The 12,641-nt window shown below is 58.2% G+C and overlaps 1 protein-coding gene across 4 annotated transcripts in view; it reads left to right on the top strand.

The window, feature by feature from the left end:
• Window positions 1–12,641, top strand: part of GRB10 (growth factor receptor bound protein 10) — a 172,857-nt gene that overhangs the window by 141,640 nt on the left and 18,576 nt on the right. For all 4 annotated transcript variants that reach the window (XM_032305455.1, XM_032305457.1, XM_032305454.1 and 1 more), the window contains 5 exons: window positions 3,588–3,703; window positions 4,366–4,434; window positions 5,792–5,929; window positions 7,338–7,448; window positions 9,202–9,300. In XM_032305455.1, the coding sequence (XP_032161346.1) occupies window positions 3,588–3,703; window positions 4,366–4,434; window positions 5,792–5,929; window positions 7,338–7,448; window positions 9,202–9,300 (533 nt within the window). The remainder of the gene's footprint in view (window positions 1–3,587; window positions 3,704–4,365; window positions 4,435–5,791; window positions 5,930–7,337; window positions 7,449–9,201; window positions 9,301–12,641) is intronic.

Here is a 12,641-nt window from a genome sequence, read left to right as displayed (position 1 = left end):
GCCATAGCTGGGTCAGTGCCTTTCCTCAGCCCCAGCAGCACCTCCTGAAGTCCCTTAGCCCTCAGGGCCGTTTGACAAGTTGGGGCAGAGCCCTTAGTGATGGACGGTCTTAGGGAGGCTGGTCTGTGCCTTGTAACATCCAGCCGTGGCGAGCTGCTCCCTGGTTGTGATCTGTTCACATCCTGCCTATCGGTGGGGGGTGGGGGGTGGGGGGTCCTTGGCCTCGGCCTTTAATGTAGACATCACAGCCTTGAGAACACTGTCCCCGACCGAGGCCACTCAGCAGCCACCAAGTACAGCCAGAGGGACCAGAACAAGGAGGGCTTGGTTCTGCCATCTGGCCCGAGCCCATGCGTGGCAGGACTCCTGAGGGCCCACTTCTGCCGGGAGGCCTGCGTGTGGAGGACATGTCGGGAGAGCTAACAGTTAGCCTGCCGCTGTGTCGAGCGGACAAATGATCATTTTATGGGATTTTGTGCAACTGGAACCAGGGGCATGCAGACGACATCCTGGAGCCCCTGTGGCATTGCAGGTGTCACTGCGGGTAAGCTGCATCCCCAGGAGGGCATGGGGCACCCCCTCCCAGGCCCTGGGTGACCACGAACCCCAGGACGCATGAGCAGCGGAGTCCGCTGTGCATGGAGCAGTGACAGGAAGGCAGCTCCCGGAAAGTCCAGGGATTTGGTGAATTCTGTAGTTGTGAGAATTAAGTTGCTCCCTCTAGGAAAAAGTCTAGCTGTTAACAGCTTTGCATGTGTACCTGGACCGGCGAGAAAGGTGTGGCCGTCACCCCCCGGAGGGCTTGGCTGCAGGGACACTGCCATCTGGACATGCGGACAGGTGTCAAAGGAGAGATGGCTCCATATTCAGCCCTCAGTGCTCAGGAGGGCCTCCGAATGCTGACCTTCCCCATCTCTGTCTCCTTGTCACTCTGTGCAGCAGGCACCAGAACGCTGTCCTTTCCTCACAGCGTTTGACCCACAGCGTGGGTCGTTTGAAAAGAGGTATTTAGAAGGAACGCTGCTTATCGGGTGTGTCCAGATGTCGAGGTTGTTTTCCGTGGCATCTCCCTGTGAGTTCACAGTCCCCAGTCCTGCGGAGCCCGGAGCAGCTGTTAGAAGCCTGCTGACAGCCGGAGCTGCTCCCTGCGATGGAGGGGAGTGGCGGGGGGGCACGGGGGCGGGGCGGCAGGGTGGGAGCCCGGCCGGCAGCTCAGGCTTCTGCCAGGACTCAACGTGCCTGCAGCACAGTTTAAGGCAAAGATCTGCCTTATTGAGTTGTGTGATCTGTAACCTTTTTGTGTGTTTAGTAGGGTGGTGGCGTAGATGCTGGTTTTAGTGTCAGAAATTTGAGAAAAGAGAGTCCCCTTTGAGGAGTGTCTGACTCTTCAATCTGTACAAGAAGTCCTCCGGAACACCCTGATGAAATGTCGCTTTCCGTTGTGATTATAGGAAGTTTACGGACAGTGATGGGATTATTTAATAGACTCACCTGAGGTGAAAATACCTGCTTTGAAAATACCTGCTTTTAGGGGTACCTGGGGGGCTTAGTCGGTGAAGCATCTGCCTTCTGCTCAGGTCACGATTCTGGCCCAGGGTCCTGGCATCCGCCCCGTGTCGGGCTCCCTGCTCCACAGAGAGCCTGCTTCTCCCTCTCCCTCTGCCTGCTGCTCCCCCTGCTGGTGCGCTCTCTGTCTCTGTTAAATAAATAAAATAAAAGCTTTAAAAAAAAAGAAAGAAAGAAAGCAAACCTGTTTTTAGAATCAGAGAGAAAGTCAGAACTGGAGAAAAGGGCTTTGAGCTGATTTGTCGGAGTGGCTTTTCGACGGCTGGGAAAGCTGGTGCCTGGCATCCATGGCAGACGGGTCTCTGGGAAAGGGGTCACACACAGACTTCCTGGGCCCACGGCTTGTCCTAGGCTCCTGGCGCCCTGCGGGCTAGAGAAGGGGAGCCCCCTGTGGGTACCTGAGCCCCCGCAGGAGGCCCCTGAGGGACCCAGAGCAGAGGAGGACACATCTTTCAGGGTGCATGGGTTCCCTGCTCCGCTATGCTGGCTGCCCTGTGCCCAGCGTGTGCCCAGCCGTCCCGGGATATTGTCAGGGTCGGGGGGACCTGGGGAGGGAGGAAGCGGCTGTCCGGGAGCGCTAGGGCCCGTGCCCGTGTACGCATGTGCCCCTCCGAGCTGCTGCCCTCCCCCCGCCGCGGTGGGGCTTCCTCATGATCCTGTGCAGACAGAACGCTCTGCTTCGGACCGTGGCATCGTCCCGTCCTTGCTAAGGTCCTTATAGCCCCGCAGGTCTGTTTCTCCTTATTTTGCTGGGTGAAAAATTTCAGGTTTGTAAACCAACCATCCGCAGGTTCTGGGTGCTTGACTTTGTCCCTATTACTACAGAAATGGTTTTTTCCTGACTAAACTTTGGAACAGAGGTCACTGATTTGTTTTGCACCGGAAACGCCGTTTTAACGAATGCCAACCTGAAGGAGTTCCTTTTCAGGAAAGTAAAGGCAGGGGTCATGATCGCGCGCTCAAGCCGGGCACGGCTCCTCCCTTCTCTTGTGGGGACGCGCGGGGCGGGGGCAGGGTCTCTTGTTGCCGGTGGATTCCCTCGCAGCCAGGAGCAGGCAGGGCTTTTCGTGGCTCATGGCTGGCGCCAGGCGTGGCCCCGGACTTCCCGGCAGTTGTGGGAAGGATATTCTGGGCCTTGGCAAATTTGGGCTTCAAACATGTTTTTACCAAAGAATCCTCTATGTGGCACCAAGGCTCTGGCCGTGGGAAAGGAGGAGGGGGCTTTGGAGGACCCGCCCCCTGGTCCGAGCCAGGTTTGTGGCATCTCCTTCTCTGCCATCTTGCTATCAGTTCACGCGGCAAGGCTGCCGTGCCTTTGTCCTACGGAACACTCCATTATCCCTGGTGGTCGGTTTCCTGCTGAGCGGACTTCCGGGAGGGGGCGTGGCACCATCAGAGCAGGTGCCCTGAGTGTGTGCCCACCTGTGCGTGCCGTGCACGGCGTGTTTTCCTCCTGCTCCAGCAGCGTAATCCAGGCTAGGAGAGCAGCCCCGCGTGCGGGTGACATGGGCCTCAGCCCTCGAGGCCGGGCGTTGGGACAGACCGCGGCGCGTCCCTTCCCGTCCTCTGACCAGACTGCCTGTCTGTCCGTGGAGCTTCCTGACTCACCGGCTTTGCACTCATCTCCTCTCGCCCACCCGCCTTCCAGGGCTCCCTCCAGACGCTCCTTGTCTGCGGACGTCTTCCCGGTTGCTGTAGCCCCTGTTCTTCATGAGAGCGGGAATTCTCCTGGTTCAAGAGCAGCATCATTTGCCGCGAGTCTTAATTGACTTAAGTCTTTATGAACACGTTCCCCCGTGCAGAAGCTGGGATTGACGTGAATCCCTCCCCCGACCTGTCGCAGGACCCCTTGCGCATTCGGGACCGCAAGGCAGAGAGGCGTCCGTGCCGTCTGTCCTGGTCCACGTCTGCGCTCGCAGCGGGTGCACAGGAGCGGAACGGTAGCCGGAGGTCATCGCTGGGGCGATGGCACCTGGCCGGCTCTGCCTCTGTCTTCTCACGTGTGTGTTTTTCCTCCACAGAGAGGTGCCTGGAAGACCACGAGCTGGTGGTCCAGGTGGAGAGCACCATGGCAAGCGAGAGCAAGTTTTTATTTAGGAAGAATTATGCAAAATACGAGTTTTTCAAAAATCCTACGGTGAGAGTCTTAACCTCTTTAGGTTCAGGGTTTCGGACTCTCGAACTCTTGGGGTTGATGTTTGGGATCCGTAGCAGCCGTGGATAATGGAAGTGAGATGGATACGGGGGTGGCAGAGGGTTTGAGAACCCGGTCTGCTGTCTCACGAGATGTCCTCACTCGGAACTCGGTCTCCGATGCTTAACTAAATGCCCTTGTGGTGGCCAGACGTGACGAGGGCGTTTTACGTGGTCACAGAGGGAAAGGGGGTTAGCTTCTGAGTGGGGAGAGAGGCGGGGCAGGTTTTCCAGTTACATCAAAAGGTCATGGTTGAATTGGTTCAACCAAGAACAGATCGGTTCAATATTCAGCAGAAGAAAAATTCATTACTCTCTGCAAATAGCTAGTAATACTACGTGATTTGTGGAAGGAGGGGTTTCCAGGCACATCGGGTTGGATCTTTCTTTCCTTTTTATTTCCCTGGGGGGTGGCGAGGGAGGCACGTGTCCTGGACCCGTCAGGGTCCGGGGCCCCCTGCTACTTAGGGGAGGGAAAAGACGTCATTTTAGATACAGATGGACGTCCGCGTGCCTGTAGGAACGTTTTGAACGCTAGGGGCCCTGTAAGGCTGCTTTTCCCCACTTTTAAACCAACCTAATGTATTTGTTTTCCCATTTCCTTAGAATTTCTTCCCAGAGCAGATGGTCACTTGGTGTCAGCAGTCCAACGGCGGTCACAACCAGCTTCTGCAGGTACTGGGCAGGGACGCGCTTCTGGGTGGACGTCCTCTCCAGTGGCCGTGGCGACTCCCCAGAAGCTAGACGGGGTTGCCACCTTCGTACGAGCCCTGGCTCCTATCGGGGTTTAGAGTAACCAGAAGTAATGGTTGGTTGGGAAATGGGGGCGTAGCCAGGCTCCTTCGTGGCGAAACACTGACCAGCAGGATGAGCTTCCTCCAGGCTAGAAGCAGCGTGAGCAGAAGGGCAGGACAGAGCTCTGGGGATCTCCACACAGACCCTGAGCTCCCTTACCGGGAAGAGGGCTGACATAAAACCCTTGAGAAGGTAGCAGAGTGCACGTTAAAATGAGTTTCATATCATGTCTCCCTCTGCCTTCTGAAGTCTGTTTGAGAAATCCTGGCCTTTCCCAGCCCCTCCCCGTGGCCCTGGCTGAGCTGCCCACGCTCTCCCAGGGAAGACGGGAAAAGACGGGAATGGGGACTGTTAGGCTGTGCCCCGAGAAAACGTGTCTGTGTACGGCATGTCGCGTGAGAGAACAGACCTTTCACGAACACAGCCAGCATTCTCCAGGCGGCCTCAGGTTAAGAGAAACCACGAAAATTTAGCTCCTGCAGAATTCTGCCTGCTGTCCTGCTTTGTCTGCTCTCTGGATTACCAGGCCTGTTTTCACCTCCTGAACGGTGAGGGCTTCAGAGCTCCGTTCTGGGGTTTCCCAAAGCCCCCTTGATCCCTACACCCTGACCCTGACCACAGCATTTGTGCTGTGTCCACTGGCCTGTCCACCTGCGGGAGGAGCCGTGTCCCTTGCAGTCCCTTGAAGAGGACCCAACCCTGTCACTGCTCCGGCCTTGCTCCTGGACCTGTCTCTTGACCTCGGTTTCCCAAGGCAGGCATGCTGCATGAGGGGTCAGCTGGGACATCAGTGTCACCCAGGCGTTCCTGGAGAGATGCATCAGCTCACCTTTCCGTGGAGGGCGACACGGTGGATGTGACGTGCTCGGTCTCCTTCCACACGGCTCCCAGTGCTTCCTGTCACCCTAATTTTTAATGAGGCTGCGTGTTTTATGGGAACCCAGGAGAAAGGGAGGGCCCTTAACCCTCCTGTCTAATAGGGGAATCTGCGACGTCCTGTGTTTTCGTCAATGCTGGGAAGGTCCATTGGCTCACGTGGGCATGAATGTCCTGCACACCGATTTACGTGGGGTTTTAAGATTTTTGAAAGGAAAACCATCGTTTGAAAATGCTTGGTTTGACCAAAAATGAGTGTTTTTGTAATTCAGACGATGTCAGAGTGTCCACGACGGCAGTGAGACGCACCTGCTCCTGGCCGGCGGCAGCAGCTTCTGACTCTGACGCGTCTCTCCAACAGAACTTCCTGAACTCCAGTAGCTGCCCTGAAATCCAGGGGTTCTTGCACGTGAAGGAGCTGGGGAGGAAGTCGTGGAGAAAGCTGTACGTGTGTTTGCGGAGATCAGGCCTTTATTGCTCCACCAAGGGGGCGTCCAAGGTGGGTTTTAAAGCCGCTGCTGCCACCACGTCACCCCAGGCTGGGGGCAGTCAGAGGGGACGTGGCTTCCTTGGAAAAGCACATCTGGGTCCCCTGCACTTGTGATAACTGGAGAAGCTGTCTCCCAGTTCCCGGCCCACTGGTCTCCCTCGGAAGCCGGGTGACTGCCCAGACCTGCGGGCCCCCGGGCCGGCCAGCCCTGGTCTTGGGAGCAGAGCCTCCTTGGCAGCCTGAGTCCCTGGAGGATGCTGACTCAGTTTCCAGGGTATGGAACTGGGCACCTGGGCTGGCCATGGGGTGGCTGGTAGATGGTCGCCATGCTAGTACGCATTACCGTAGATATTTCCAGGAAGGGATTGGAGCTGGGCATGTATGTCCAGGAAGGGCAGGTAAGAGGTGGAAGCTACAGCGGCAGGCGTCCACAGTTGGGGTGCTGGGGGCTCGCCCTGCTGGCTGGTGTCCTTGCACACTCCCGCTTGCACACTGTCCTTGTGTGCGTGAACACACCCTGCAGTGGGAGAGGGCCCCACAGACCGTGGCCAAGTGTGCGTCATTCCAGGAGAGAGGAGGGAGGGTCTGGGGGGACCCCAGGCGAGGGCGCTGGGGGCCAGGCCACCTTCAAGCCGCTCTGGGTGTTTAGTGGCTGCCCCGCGTGAGCCGGGGACGAGGGGCGGGGGCAGGGGCAGGTGGAGCCGTTTCCATCTCCTACGGGGCCGGGAAGGCAACTTGATTTCCTGACTTCCCAGGGCCCTCGTGGAAGCTGATCCCAGAGCAGGAAGCAGAACTAGGATGATGGAAGGGCAGGGACGAGGATGGGACAAGCTGTCGAGGGAAGACTGTGGGATGTCTGGACCTTACACACCACGGCTGCAGAGGTGGCCCGGGCCAGACGAGGCAGCATGTTCTCCACTTTGAACCTTAGGCTCTAGATGTTCTCTGGTCTTCACTTTGAATGTTTGGTTCAGGAGCTTTGATACAGCATATGGCAGAGTCTCAAATAAATATGCTGTCTCGTGGGGTTTTTGGCTTTTTTAAAGATTTCATTTATTGCTTTGAGAGAGAGACGGCGAGCATGAGGGAGCACAGGCAGGGGTGGGAGCAGCCGGCAGAGGGGGCTGAGCCGGGAGCAGGGAGCCTGACAACGCGAGGCTCCATCCCAGGACCATGGGATCATGACCTGAGGCAGATGCTCATGCAACTGAGCCGCCCAGGAGCCCCACTGTTGCAGTCTGGGCGATGGGTTCTCTTGGCGAGGGCTGGGTGCCCTTGGTCCTCCTCAGCACTTACTCTAAACGACTGGTGGGCTCTGAGAGAGGGATGCACACACAGTGTGCGCAGACCGCCCCTTTGACGAGCACGCAGGAGTGCCTGCCGTCTGCCGGGTGGCTGACCCCCCCCTCTCCCGCAGGAGCCCCGACACCTGCAGCTGCTTGGGGGCTTGGAGGAGAGCAGCGTCTTCTCGCTGATCGCCGGCAAGAAGCAGTACGGTGCGCCCACCGACTACGGCTTCTGCATAAAGGTACCGCCCTCCTGCCCTGTTTGGAGTCTGTGTCTCCCCGTGGCATCCCACCAGGGACTTCGGGATGGAACCCGAGACTCCTGTCTTGGCGCTGGGGTTGTTTAGGTTATTTTGTTACAGAAACACAAGTTCCCGGTGCACTGACTCATTCCCAGTTCCCACTCTGTGTCGCTCTCTGAGTAGCTAGCACCTTGGGGAGAGGCAGAGAACGTGGTGGGCAGTGGATCAGTGGCTCCGTGGCTCAGCAACCCCAGCCTGTCACTTGGGTGGTCTCCGGGGTACTGAGAGCCAACACTTTCCATACGGGCTTCTGTTCCCCGGGACAATGGGTGTGCCCCCGCCCTGTCTCTGTGCTCATGTGTGTGAGAGCATGGGCTCACGCATATTTCCACGTGTGTACACACATGAACACGCAGATTTGCTCACGTACATGCACATGTGCGTACACGTGCACACACAGATGGGGGCACATACATATGCACACATACACACACCTGCACACATGTACACACCTGTGTGAATACAGGGGGATGCACACGTGCATACACATGCACACACAGACGTGGATCCGTCCTGTGCTCACACACATGCACACGCAGATGCGGACATGTGCTCACATATGCACACTTGCACACATGTGCAGAGCTACGGGAATGGAGACGCACACGTATGTCCGTGTGCACACACCCATGTGCAGGACCCACTCTCCCCTATGGAAGCTGAGCCGATGTCGGGGACGGTCACAGTAGAGGCTGCTTCCCGCGTACACAGGGTTCGTGGGCTGCTCCACTAAGGGCTCTCCTGCCGACGTCTCACTGCGTCTTCCCAGCTGCTCGTGTGGGAGCCGAAGCGGCCCCATAGCTCACACCCACTCCAGAGAGCGCGTGCGCGGAGTCCCCAGCCGGGCTGACCTGCGAGCCCGGACCCTACCCAACCTGAGGAGAGGCCAGGGAGCAGGAGCACACTGTTCCCACAAATCCCAGCTTGTGTTTTACCTGGCGAAGCTTCCTGGGCTTGTGAGGAGCAGGAGCCCAGCGCCCGAGGTCCCCAGGAAAGCAGCACAGGGGCAGCCTCTGCAGGGGCTCGGGCCACTGAAGCCCAGGTGGCCAGCATCCCCTCCATTCCCACCAGTGCACACTTGCACTGGGTCCCCCCCATCGCCAGGTAAACCCTGCCTGTGCTTGGGCCCCTGCCAGCCCTCCACAGCGGCATATGTGACAGTGACCCTTCACCCGCCCCAGGCTACTTGCCGCCCAAATTCCCATCTCTGGGCTGACGCTGGCCACAGTCTCTGGACCCTTCATGGGTCCCACCTTGGGGCCACTCAGATATGCCACAGGTCCTGACCCCCTCAGGGGCTTCTCCCCTCACTGGCCAAGCCCCACAGGAGCCCTTTCTCAGCTGCCACCTCGGTCCTGCTGGGAGGCAACCACACACCTCTTCTTCCATAGCTCTGGGCCCTGTTCTCCAGTTGAATCCAACTTTCCCCGCACAGAGCTGGGCACCCCCTTGCCCCGTGGCACCCACCGCTTTCCCTTGTGAGAATTTGTGTCCTCTGAGATCCCTCTCTTTGGAGCTGGCCGAGCCCTCGTGACTAAACCCAACCCAGGCTGGTCCATGCCAGGCGGAGAACGCAGTCTCTCTGGTCTCCTCCTGTGGGCTGGCTGGTGCGCGCCGGGCCCAGGCCTGCCCGGCACGGGCGTGTTCTGCATTCACCCTGTCTCACTCACGGGGTCCCTCTCACCTCCTGCAGCCCAACAAAGTCAGGAACGAGGCGAAGGAGCTGCGGTTGCTGTGTGCCGAAGACGAGCAAGGCAGAACGTGCTGGATGACGGCGTGCAGGCTCCTCAAGGTACGCAGCGTCCCGTGTGCGCCCTGCGTCGCGTCGTGGACAGCCCTCCCTGTGGCCCGCCAGCCCTGTGTGCCCGCACGTCCTTCCAAACAGGGTCTCAGAAGCTGCTCCCAGAGGCTTCCCGTTAGGTCAGAGCCGACATCCGACCGCGGTCCCTGCCGTTCGGGGATGTGGTGGGACTCAGAGCGGCGCCCCTGGTTTCTCCCACCAGACGCCAGGAGCACCTCAACCAGTGAGACAACCAGAAACGTCTCCAGATGTGACCAGATGTCCCTGGGTGGGGCGTGGGGGCGGGGGACTGCACCGGCTGAGAGCCTGGGGTCTAGGGAAATAGGAATAGAAAGACCAGAGCAGGCACCAGGGAGAGAGAGCACGTCGCTCATCAGGAGGGTTAATGACTTCAGAGACAGAGCATCACACTCTCGCTTCCTGAAAAGCCAGGGCCACGAGGGAAACGTGGCACACCATGCAGCTCCCCACAGCGCCCGATGGATGTAACGTCTCCTGCCTACACGTTCTTAAGGGAGTCTGCTGCGTAGAACCACGGTGCCCTTGGCAGCCACTCCCAGTAACCACCACGGTGATTGCGTGTGACCCCGTGGTAATTCCGTGTGACCCCGCGGTGAAGGCTAGGCATGTAACGGCCGAGGACACCTCACTTCTGCGATCCTGGGAAAAGCCCCTTTGCGCACACCCGTGCCCCACATGGCTGCCGTTCCTTATGTACATAAAGTGCATGGGCATCGCAGCGTTGTGTGCAGTGGTTGTGCAAGGTGAACGTCTGGGTGTCTGGAGGAGAAGGCGCGGTCAGCAGTGGCTGACCCGTGCCAGGGGCCTAGGAATCTCTTTATGAAAATGCCAACCTTCACCAAAGCTTCCAGCCAGGCAGAGAGTCAGGGCAGAGCCACCTAGAGAAACAGACCTGCTGAAGGAGACATAGCTCATGACCACTTGGAGATGCCGGGGGCCACCTGCTCCAAGCAAGGGCGTCCTGGAAGCCTCCCTTCCCCAGAACTGCACATTGTTTTATTTTTGCTGCCTTTTAAACAGAGAGGGGTTAAGTGCAAAATGTTACTATTTTGTAACATTAACATTTCAGGGAGGGGACATTAATGTGGGTACGGGACACCGGAGATTGGAGGTGACTCCTTGACAAGCCAACTGTACAGGTTATGGGATTTCCGTTTAGAGGATACTCCTCGGTGACATGAAGAACGGGGTCCCCTCTGGAGTATGTTGTGCGAAAATTCCCGGGACGTATTATTAAGAATTAAAAAGCGAAATGTTCCCTCGGTTGTGGGAGCAAGGAGAGGAGAAGTTAAAATACACCTGTGCATCTGCTGGTGTGCACGGGGGCCTCGGTGAGACGCGGGTGAGGCCGGCGGGAGGGACACCTTCCGTAGTTCTGTATGCGCGTGATTTTTTTGGATCTGCGATATATAGTCTTGGAAAAAGCAAGAAAGGAAGCGGGAGCACGTCTGTAACGCTGTGGGATTGGTACTTTGGGGTCATGCACAGCCAATCCAGGGAGCGAGGTCTCCGCCAGGCATCGTGCGTGGGATGGCAGGGCCAACGGAATGGAACCGGGCACGGGGAGGGAAACGCGCAGAACGAGCGGTGACAGTCATATCCAGTGTTACCGTTAGCGCCAACAGGAATGCGTCCCGTCGGAGGTTAACGCAGGATCAGAAACGTTGACGAGTGTTTGCTTTGGGCCAGACTCTGCCTCACGTCTAACCTCGTCGTAGCTCGGTGGCACGCGTGCCCGTCGTGATTCTCCCTGGACGGAGGACAGTGCTGAAGCCCATCGCGTTCTGCCTGGGAGCGGGGGCCAGGGGCCTACTGGTGTGCGCGCACCATCGGCTCTGGGGCCCCACATTGGTTTCCAGAGCTCGCCACAGCAATCCGCTGCCCTCCGTGAGAGCCAGCAGGAAGGGGAGCCCCGTCCACGTCTGCACGTGGCCTTGTTGCCTCCAGTCAGCCCCAGACCCCACATCCCAAAGGCTGTTCCTGAAGGAGGTGAGGGTCTGGACTGAACGGCTACTAGTGTGGTTGACAAGCTTGGGCCACTCCGGTGACATAGAAGCTGAAGGGCACCTTCAGTTCCAGCTGGTTATGTGCCGCGGCGTCTTAGTGCCACCGAGCAGGCTGATGGACCTCCTCCCACATGAGAGCGCCTTACTTCGCCACCCCCCTCCCCGTCCCATCTCGAACTGTCTCTGTCTCAGAGCAGGAAGCGAAATCAGAAGACTCTAGACCCTCGCCTTGTACCCCGACGTTACCTTCAGAATGGGGTGTTTTCTCCCGGGAGTCGGGGCTGTGTGAAGCCATAGGAAACCTTATAAAGTGCGTCTGTTCCCTGTGCCCAGCTCCTGTGCCAGCCGCCCGGATGTGAGTGCGGACTCAGGTCCCTCACTGTCCGTCTCCCTGACAGAGGACCCGACCCATCCGTCCACCCTCCCTGGGCTTGCTCAGAGCCAGGTCTCGGTCCAGAGGTCATCTTCCCTGGAGCCCCCGCCCCCAGCCCCTCTCGGACAGCCAGGATTGCCCGGCACTCAGAACATAACAGATGCTTGGAAAACTGAGCTGGATGACAGCGGGCACCACCCAGACTCCTGTGTCTGCCTGTGACTGTTTCTTTTTTGAAGCTCTTCCTCCTGGTGTCCTAGGCAAGGCCGGCATCGACCCGGGGTCGGCAGGGGCAGCAGGCGGGGGCTTGGACCTCAGAGAGTCTGGGTCTGGGGCTGGAGTCCAGGGGTCTCAGCGGCACAGACTAAGGAGACATTGGGCTGTGCCTTTCCACAGTTCACCAGGGTTCTTGTCGGTAGTGAGTGATGGCAGGTCCCCAGAGCGCTAGTGCTCAGACTGTCCTGTTCCCAGAAGGTGGTCAGACGTGCATGTCCTCCCTGGAGGAAGCGTCGCCCTTCTGCTGTCCCCGGTGCATCCAGGAGTCACTCGTGAGTGATGGCTAAGACTACAACAGCTGTCCGCGTTGTATTAAAATCCTGGGGCTTGTTGGAGAGCAACACCTTATTTTCAGTGAGCCAAGGACCTTTGGTGCCTCTGAATACCATCACAGGTCCTCTTTAAAGAAGAGCTTGAGCCTGTGTAGGAGAGCATGGGCCCTGCTGTCCCCAGGCGGGACAAAGCTGGCAGGTAGTATCGGCTGCCGTTCCTCCTTCTTTCCTATTGGGCAGCTAAATGATTTCGTAGCCATGCGGGGGGCGGGGGGGGCGTGGAGGGAACATTAACCTTTGTTGCTGTGCTCTATTATCTCCCCCCACCTTCTAGAAGTTTCTGAAACTGCCCTAGAAATTCCTCCCCAGGAGGGAGGTGTGGCT

The sequence above is a fragment of the Mustela erminea genome, chromosome 11 (assembly GCF_009829155.1).
Source record: "Mustela erminea isolate mMusErm1 chromosome 11, mMusErm1.Pri, whole genome shotgun sequence".
Classification (NCBI taxonomy): domain Eukaryota; kingdom Metazoa; phylum Chordata; class Mammalia; order Carnivora; family Mustelidae; genus Mustela; species Mustela erminea.
This window is presented reverse-complemented; position numbering and strand designations above follow the sequence as displayed.